The sequence below is a fragment of the Numenius arquata genome, chromosome 2 (assembly GCF_964106895.1).
Source record: "Numenius arquata chromosome 2, bNumArq3.hap1.1, whole genome shotgun sequence".
Lineage (NCBI taxonomy): Eukaryota > Metazoa > Chordata > Aves > Charadriiformes > Scolopacidae > Numenius > Numenius arquata.
In genome coordinates, this window is record NC_133577.1 from 66349918 (window position 1) to 66359325 (window position 9408).

At 50.7% G+C, this 9408-nt stretch overlaps 1 protein-coding gene across 3 annotated transcripts in view; it reads left to right on the top strand.

Annotated features, from left to right (window-relative positions):
- The window catches only part of WASHC1 (WASH complex subunit 1), a 44054-nt gene extending 34879 nt beyond the window's left edge, over positions 1-9175 (top strand). For all 3 annotated transcript variants that reach the window (XM_074168499.1, XM_074168497.1, XM_074168498.1), the window contains 7 exons: positions 2865-3001; positions 3941-4076; positions 5097-5301; positions 5777-5941; positions 6300-6458; positions 6840-6908; positions 7472-9175. In XM_074168499.1, the coding sequence (XP_074024600.1) occupies positions 2865-3001; positions 3941-4076; positions 5097-5301; positions 5777-5941; positions 6300-6458; positions 6840-6908; positions 7472-7623 (1023 nt within the window). In that variant the 3' untranslated portion in view covers positions 7624-9175. The remainder of the gene's footprint in view (positions 1-2864; positions 3002-3940; positions 4077-5096; positions 5302-5776; positions 5942-6299; positions 6459-6839; positions 6909-7471) is intronic.
- The last annotated feature ends 233 nt before the right edge of the window (positions 9176-9408 follow it).

Genomic DNA, 9408 nt, shown 5'->3' on the forward strand with positions numbered 1-9408 from the left:
CACGCCCCACCAGGAAAGCAAGCTCTGCTCTTGTCAGTTTGAGGGTAAGTGGTGGCAGCCTGTGTTCAGTGCCTAGGGTTTGTGCTCTGCGGGCAAAGCAGCCGAGTTAGAAATACACGTGATTCTGCAGTTCATTTAAAAAATGCGTCCCTCCTGGGAGATTCTCTTTTCCCCACCTCCACATCCCAAAGAAGTGAAAACTCAGCTGTTGAGAGGACACTGTTTAGGCTGGTAAGCAGTGATGGATAAGAGTGCCAGAAATGGAGTCCTTGTGGGTAAGCCTGCAAAGCCACTTGCTTTGCACGTTGCTGTGGTAGCAGCCGGGCAAGGTTCAGCAGTGAGTTGGCTGCAGCCCTGTGGGGCTTTTAGTTGCTGGGCACTGCCCATGTAACGGGACCTGTGTCTGGGTGCTGCAAGTGTCTCTCCGAAGGTTGGAAAATGGGGTCTGCCTGGGCTTGGGATGAGGTTCAAGAAAAAGTTATGATCCACTGCTGGAGTAACCTCACAAGGCTTCAAAAATGTCAGTAACGTGGCATGTCCTTGTTAATTACGCCTCTCTTGGAGTCCACCATGGGCATGGGGAGGCTGAACCAGCTTTTTGGCACTTGCTCATCTTCCAGTGCTTTTCCAGCTAGCCTCAGCACGCCATTGGCGTGGGGGGAATGGGGTTTCTGGTGTATCACACCAATTCCCTTTTGTAATAGCGTGTGCTTAATTAAACTTAAGAACCTGGATGACTTGATATATTTTTAACTGTAGGCCCTTACGAAGAAAAATGCCTGGAAATGCACTGTCCTTAAGGGCATGATCCTGCCAGGTGCCAAACCCCAGGTTGGGGTGCTTGAGCATGCAGGTGTCCCCCATGACTTCGGTAGGTCAAGGCTGCTGAACCTTTGGCTTAAGATCTTAATGTCCCTATAAGAAAACTAATTTTTAAATGGCATGTTAACTTGTGGAATTCATGGTTGCAGGATATTATTGACAGTATGTAGCTGTTCTGACTTGCAAAACAGATCTAGGTACTTGAATAAGACTAGCAGTTTGGTGGCATTTAAATTAAAAGGGTTATGTAGAGCCTCACGTTTCAGAGCAATACTCGTGCTTAGTGCTTTTATACCTTCCTTAGATGAGACTTATAAGTAAATGTAGGTAATGGTTGGTTTCTCACTACGCCCTTAAAGTGACGCACAATCTTCCAGTGCTAATTGAAATCTACAAAGAGAGAATTAAAAATATATATATATGACTTGAGGGCTAACTGTGTGTGAACAGTTCTAGCAAAAACATCAGTACTCCCTCATGCTTAAAAAATTAAACATTGGGAAATGAATATTAATGATCAAAAGAACCTTTATTTTTGAATCTGTGCTTTTACAGTCTCTAAATAACAATTTATATATTTTTGCCTTCTTGCTTCTGTAAAAATTCAGGATGTTTCAGTATATTTTTCACAAGTTGGAATGTGTTATTTGGGGGGAAAAAAATATTAAATCAAAACCTCCCAGGTCTTTTTTTACAGCATTTTATAGACTCGGAGCATCATACAAACTCTTAGTGGATTAACTGAGCTGTGACTAAGCCATTTCCCAGGATTTCTGGCTACCAAATTCAAGACTGAAATTTCAATCAGCAGAGACTGCTTGTATCACTGAGACGTGGTCTTAAAACTGAATGAATGATGGTCTCCATTTCCCCCATACAACTACAAAGAGGGAAGAAGGACTCAGAGGGTGGGATAGAGGAGGGATGCTGGAAGTAGTGAGGCAGCAGGAAGCTGCGGATGGTATTTGGAGTGGCTCGTTTGGTCTTCTTCTGGTGACAGAAGTAAACCTCAGGAGCGCGGCCAATTATTTAATCTGACGACCTGTCCTGGTTAGTGCTCTGGTTTCTTCTGTTATGAACACTTACCACCTCACAGCTGCCAGGCTGCTGTTTGTCCTAGTTTCTGAAGGAAGAGCAGGAGCTGTGAAGGGGCTGAGGGAAGATGTGGGGAAGGGTCTGGGGTTGGAGGTTTGTCCATCCCGGGCTGTCTCTGGGTTCAGGAACTCCTCCCTCTACAGCAAAGCTTGCTGCGGGCACTGAGCTTCATCCCCCAGAGCATCTGGCAGCGGGCGCTGTCATGCTAGCTGAAGCACTGGTCTGATCTGGGATGGCAATTCCTGTGCTCTATAAAAGTCAAGCAGTTCAGATGTAATAAGTCCTTTTCTAAAGGGAGTTCTATTTATTATGCATGAAGTTTTAGAACCGAGAGAGAGGAGATTTCAGTTCATTAGAGTTGAAAACTCCTGCAAATCCCTTAGGCTTTGCAAAACCATCTGGCACACGTTCCACCCTGCGCGCTCCCTTCTGCCTGATCTCTTGCCTAGTGCAGGCACTCTGTTTTTTCCTAACCTCTTTTTCCTTTGCCTTCCCTGCATACCCCACCGATGGGATCACATCTCTTAAAACATCAACTGAAAGCAGCAGAGGGGAGGTAATAGAGGTGTTTGGGAGACTCTGCCTGCATGAAAATGCCTGGTAGTTGGAGAGACTGTACCAAGTGCCTTTTAGACTCTGGTGCTTGATCCCTGCCTCTGGCTGTAGAGCCCGAGTGCTTGTTTTATTTTGGTGGATCCTTACCACAGCAACACCTGTTCGGTATGACCCAAAAGCCCATGCCATGAGTCTGAGCTGCTGAGATTTGTCATGAGTGTGGGGTTGCAATGTGGTCCATGTGCTTCCTTGCTCCAAGCGAGGTGGAGAGGGAGTAGTCGGGTTCCCAGACCATGCAGTGGATCCAGCAGTGTGGGTTGTGGTGGCTGGGGAGAGCTCTCTCAGCAGCTTTGATTTTAGTGTCTTACCACCTGTTATCTGTCTTCTTGCAGGAGAAGCTCAAGTACTTCCCCGTGTGTGTGAGCACCAAAGTTCACCAGGAGGATGATGCAGAAGAAGGCCTTGGCAGCCTCCCCAGGAACATCAGCTCCCTCAGCTCACTGCTGCTCTTCAATACCACCGAGAACTTGTGAGAGCTGGAGCAGCACTGTGCTGCTCACCTGCCCCTGCTTGTCCTCAGAGGAGCTTTCCCTTCCCCAGGGGCAGCAATAACTGCTTACTTTCCTGGGTGTCTTACATACCAGGCTCCTGATAGGACAGGGTTTGGTACCTTTCTGTTGGCTTCCAGCTAGCAAGCCTTTCTTCCCCATTCTTCCCCTTGGGTGGAAGGAGTTGTTTTGCCTGCACCTGATCTTCCACTTGCCTGCTTTCAATGCAATTTTGCACTTCCCTTCCCCGATTTAGTTTTTCCCATCATCCCCCTGTAATTCCTCTCCAGCCTTGAATGCTGCTGCCAGTCCTGCCCTTCTCTGTCCCATAAGCCAGCCTAGGTACTGCTCCTTCTCCTGATGATTCCTCACTGCAACTTGACTGCTCTCACTGCTGTAATGTCTCCACTGCTTCCCTCACTGCAGTTCCCTTTCCCATTGGGCTTTGCCTCATGGTTCCCCCTTCTGTTTACATTGAAGAGCTTCTTTAAGCAGTCCTTGAGCTTTCAGCTGCTGGACCTCCCCTTTCTCCTCCTGAGCCATAGATTATTTCCTGTCTTTGTCTTTCCTCCTGGACCTTGAGTGACAAGTCACCAGGAGAGACTCGTGTTCTGCTGCAGCCTGTAGGACGGTTTCAGGCGAGGTGGTGGGAAGGGGAGAGCTTGATGATGAAGGCAATGTAGTGGGGCTTTGCTTTTGGAGGAATGCAGAGGCTATGCTGGCAGAGTGAGGAGCTGATCGCCTCCTGGTTGTGGAGGGGAGAGGCAGGAAAACGGGGCTAAAAGATGGAAACTGGAAAGCCAAACATGTTCCACCTGAGTGAGTCAGGAGGTCTTCTCCAAGGCTTTCCTGGATATGCTGTTTCTTCTGGCCTTGGCGCTCGAGGCATCATCACTGAAATACTTGTCCCCTACCCGTAGGTACAAGAAGTATGTTTTCCTGGATCCTCTGGCTGGAGCAGTGACCAAGACCCATGTGGCTCTGGAAACAGAGACAGAAGAGAAGCTCTTTGATGCTCCTCTCTCCATCACCGAAAGGGGACAGCTGGACCGACAGGTGAGACACAACTGTGGGGACGCAGCTGCTTCCCCTTCACAGGATTGTGTTCAGCTCTCTGAGGGGAGAGGGCTTCTGTAGGGTGGAGAGCAGGTAGGAGAATGGCCCCTCATGGGGGCGCGGAGTGTCTCATTTATCAGGACTTTGTCCATTTTTGTGCTTGAATTCCTGGGGTGAACTTGATGGGTGAGAGAAAACCCTCAAATTTGGCAAGTGTTTCTCTCTGCTCAAGCCTTTGCTGAGTGGCGTGAGAAGAGTAATGTGGTATCAATTCACCTTGCTGCTAGACCTCAGGACTATAGAGGAGTTTGGAGGCTCCATCACTTGATTTTTTTATTATTTTTTTTTATCCCCTTTGTGCTAACTCCTGAGCCTTGTGAGGAGTCTGAGGGTGAGGTGCCACTGCTAGAAAGTGCCTGGGAGGAGGTCTGATCCCTGTCATTCCTGCTGAGAAGGGGTACTGCCCCTGTGTGGTTTGGGGCTGGGGAAAGGAGCTTGGGAACCATTTGTTCATCATGTTGGACCGGAGGAGATAGCAGTGTCTATAGTAAACAAACCCCTTTGTTCACCGTGCACCTTTGGTACTGTTTTTCCTGTGTGTTAAACACAGAACCAAACCTCTGAAGCTACTTGGGTTTGCTGCTCCTGCATCTTAATCTCAGAAACGGTTCTGGCACCGTTCTCTTCTGGAGGAGAAGGGACTGGCTTATGTCGGACGGAAAGTTGGTGCATGAAACCTTCAGAGGAGGAGAGAGTTGACTTGCAAGAAACTAGGAAGAGTCCTGCACCTCTTCCTCCTCCTGCAGCCTGTGTTTTCCAAGTCTGGTCTGCAGGGGATAGCCTCTGAGCACGGGGAGCTGCCACAGGACAAGAGCAGAGTTGTAGGGGGTAGCTGATGGGCGGCCACTGTACCTGAGCTCTGACTGCCGCTCAGGCTGTTCCCTGCAGTGGCTCCGTTTGCGGCAAGAGAAAGCAAGTGCATAGTCACTACCTTATCTTTTTGGTTTGGGTTTCTTTTAGGTAGCTGAAAATTACTTCTACGTGCCAGATCTGGGCCAGGTCCCTGAGATCGATGTGCCATCCTACCTGCCAGACCTGCCTGGCATTGCTGCAGATCTCATGTACAGTGCTGATCTGGGCCCCGGCATCGCACCGTCTGCCCCGAGTAGCGCTATTCCAGAGCTGCCCACTTTCAACACTGAGTCGGTGGAGCCTTTGCAACCAGGTATTTCCAATCCCTGCTACCAGGACCCTGTGAAGGGGGAAGGCCGGGATTGCTAGAAGACAAAGCAGAAAGTCCCTTGGTGGAGATGTCAAGATGGACGTTGGAGATACCTCTGGCTTGTGCTTGGGCCTGAGTCAAAGCTGCAACCTGCTCAAGTGCTGGCCAGACTCCAGGCATGGCTAGGGAGAAGGGAATGTGTTCAGGGACTGGCCTCCTGGCAGCCTGGTGGGATGCCCTTGGGCAAGTGAGGCAGGCCCAGCGGCGTGCAGCTCGGAAGAGCAGAGTAGGGGAATCTCAAACCCTTCCTCTGCTCTGCCTGCTGTTAAGAGATGCTGCACAGAGTGGGAGCGTTCTGCTGCACAGTGTGTGCTGAGGACTCTGATCTGTTGCCGCTGAGGAATACAAAGCTCTGAGCTGAAGCTCTCAGTGTGCTGTCCTCTGGGACTTTTCAGATGCAACTTCTTTCATCTTTCAGACCTTCAAGATGCTGAGCTACTGCCGCCTCCTCCACCACCGCCTCCTCCACCGCCTCCTGTTATGCCAACTACTGTGCCTCCTCCGCCGCCCCTGCCCCAGCCCACAGCCCCCTCTGAGCCAGCCCGGACAGCGAGCGAGGAGAGCAGCCATGCAGTGCCTGCAGGTAAGGGCTGGGCATCTCCACAGCTTCACCAGCAGAGTCTGACTCCTTGGCTTCAGCCCATGTCCTTGATAGGTTCTCTGGAGCTTCTCAGCCTTCCAGCAGAGGAGGGAAAATGCGGTGGGAGGGGAAGCTGCTCCCGCCTGCCTGGGAGCTGCAAACCTTTGGTTCCCCCTTGGCGGGGGGCTGGGCCCAGCTGGCTGGGCTGAGTGTAAGCAAGCCCATCACTGAGAGGTGTCTGGCTCACAGTCCTAAGCGGAAGCTGGCAGGGTGTCGGAGCAGCCCTTTCCGTGGGGATTTGCCTGGGCCTGTAGCTGCTGTATTGACCTGTGGCTGCTGCCTGTCCTTCCTGTCCCTGCAGCTTCGGTCCAGGGAGCCCCGAAGGAGGTGGTGAACCCCTCTACTGGGCGTGCCAGTCTCCTGGAGTCCATCCGCCAGGCCGGTGGCATTGGGAAGGCCAACCTCCGCAGCGTCAAGGAGAGGAAGCTGGAGAAGAAGAAGCAGAAGGAACAAGAACAAGGTGCTGAGGCTTTTTAACAGAACTGATCTTTGTTGCTCTGTGCCCCAGGCTGGGGAGGGAGATGGGCAAGCCAGGAACACGGTGAACACACAGAACAGAAAAGCGTCTCTCTTCACAGGCGGGCGTAGGTCTCGGGTGGTTCACACTCAGCCAAAGCTCTGTGAAGTTGCCAAACCTCATCTGCCAGAAGGGCATTTTGTGAATGCCTGAAACTGGACTATAGTGGGAAAGATTAGGGGGGTGACACAAGATTAGAGGGGTTTTTGTTGTTTTGGTTTTTTTTCTTTAATCTGAAGGCAGTATTGCAGGAAAATGCTTTCGCCGCAGTGCTAGGTTCAGACTGATGCTTCTTCTTGTCTGACTTGTTTTGCTCTTTTTCAGTGAGAGCTACGGGACAAGGTGGCGATTTGATGTCGGACCTCTTCAACAAACTGGTGCTGAGGCGCAAAGGTACTGTCCTGCAGGGTGGGCGGCTCCTTTCCCCTAGGAAAGAGGAAGAGCACTTCCTGGCACCTCAGTTGTGTCAGCCACGGCCCTAGAAACAGGAACGGAGAGACTCTCCCCAGCGCATGTGTCCTTACAGAGGGTGAGCAGAGGAATCTCCACCTCAAGTCCAGCTGCAGGAGGTTGTGTGTCTGAGGCAGAGGACAGGCTCTGAAAGCTACTTGTGAAGAAGGGACAGCTGTGTCCTTTCTAATTCAGTGCTGGGGCAGTTGGGCCCCTTGCCCATGGGGGCACCTGAGTTGCCTCGAGGCCATGGCAGGTACCTGGTGTATTTAGGGCCAGCATCACGCCCTCAGCGCCTGGCACAGGACAGAGGAGGGCATGGACTTGCTCAGGTGGGGCTTTAGTTAAATGAGCCCTTGCACAGGGCTGCGGCAGTGTTTAAGGGTATTGGCCATTCTACTTGCCTGGGTCACCTGGATGCTGGGGGTTTTCCTCCTCCCCTTTGTTGAGCCTCTGTGTTCTCTAGTCCCCAGGTGTCACTTACTGGTGATTTTCTTCCCTCACAGGTATTTCAGGGAAAGGGCCGGGAGCCTCCGGAAATCCTGATGCTCCTGGAAGTCCTGCTGGTGCCTTTGCTCGTATGTCGGACTCAATACCACCCCTCCCACCCCCACAGCAGCCTGCAGGGGAGGAGGATGAGGATGACTGGGAGTCATAGATGGGGGGCAGTTGAGTGTCAGCGTGAATCCCAGGACTCTGGAACTCTAAGCACCTTTGAGAGACACTAGCCTGTGCAAGTACCTCCTGGAGGGTGGGCACTGGCATGGCAGTGGGACCCCACTGTATCTTTTTGGAGAAGAGCAGGAGCAACAGGAGCTTATAGTTATCAATAAGGAGTTCTGCTGTCTGCTGTTTTCCACCCCAAATACTACATTCCATCTCCAATGCTGCTGCTCATGCTGGCGCAATAAATCCTGCCTTAGCTGGCGGGCAGTGGGCCGGCGTGTGCTCAGAGGATCAGAACTAGCGTTGCTCCTGATTTAAAAGGCCCTCAGTCTTTCCTAATGTGACGGGTGATGACTGCAAAAGCATCTCTCGCAGGCACACAGCCCTTGCCTCATTTGTCTCCTTGTTGCTTGCTCGCTGAAGCTCCTGTTTGCTTGGTTGTCACTAGAAGAGAGAAGGGAAGTGTGTGTCTCTTCCTGGGGGTTTAATTCCTGGTGCCTCTGCACTTGATGGTTTCTTTCTCTACCTGGTTTACGGTAATTCTTTGCCTATTGCTATCTGAAAAAAAGTCAATAAAGTTGCAGGAAGCAGGTTTTTGCAGCCTTCGCTTTGGTAAAAGCAGGAAGCATCCTCAATTAGGTTTCTTAAGGGAAAGCCCAGCTCTCCCCTGGCAGGGGCTAAGCCTTACAACCCAGCACCACCAGCCACAGGGCTGGAGGCCACCAGCTGTTACAAGCAGGTGTCCCCCAACTCCCACTGCTGCTTTCACTGGGGTGAAGGCAGAGATTGTGCCAGAGGGTGGAGTTTGTGTCTCTGAAGGAGCAGGAGACTCATCAAGGAAGTTTCTCAGAAGCAGCTGCTTCTTGCCCTGTGGGGCTAATTAACATATAGGGAGTGGGCACCAGCTCTGTGTCTAATTGTAAGTGCTTTCTTCATTATGATGAGCCTTGAGAGGTAGCATCCAGCTGTTGAAACTGGCAAGGAGGCAAAACGAGCTCCTGAGAATAGACTTGTGAAGGATGAGAGACAGAGCTGAGGGATTACATAGCCATCCCTGTTGTTATTGCTGCCCTCCACCACCAACCCATGACCTGGGAAAGCACCCCAGGAAGGTTACCATTTTCCACAGAAAGTTACTTTGCATTCAAAAACCCAGGCAGTAAAAAGAGCAGAGCAATCCTGTGCTTAAGCATGATCAAAGGAGAAGTGCTGTGCTGTATTGTGACCGTATCTTTATTCCCCTTGAAAGAACGAACCGCTCTTTGAATCTAGCGCCTACTTGAAGCAAGGTAGAAAGAAGGGGTTAAGAAGCATTATCCATAACTGCCCCGTGTCTTACCAGTTTGTGTAATTCCAACACGACACAAACTAGTGGCCTGATACAATTCTTGCAAAAAGCGCTGTTTTCATTGGTCATCAAGCCCCCTACACTTGGTGGTTGATGGGAAAAGGCAGATTCGTTTAGTCAAAATAATTATACTCCCTATACTTAAGTGTTTGGGTTGAAAATATTTATTCAATTTAAATAAAACCTTAACAGCTGTAAACAAATGGGAGCCTACTGCTACTATCGTCACCTGCCTCAGACCTACAACCAGTTTCCCTCCTGGTTAAGATGCTGAAGGCTGTCTCACCATCATAGCGCTCAGATGCTGAACAGCAGACATCCACAAAGGAGGCAGAAGGTAGAGATTCACAAACTCCTTCGTACAGAAAAGCAGGAATTTGTGTTGCTTCAGGAGTTCTTCAGAGGTGTAGCTCACAGAGCTGACCTCCA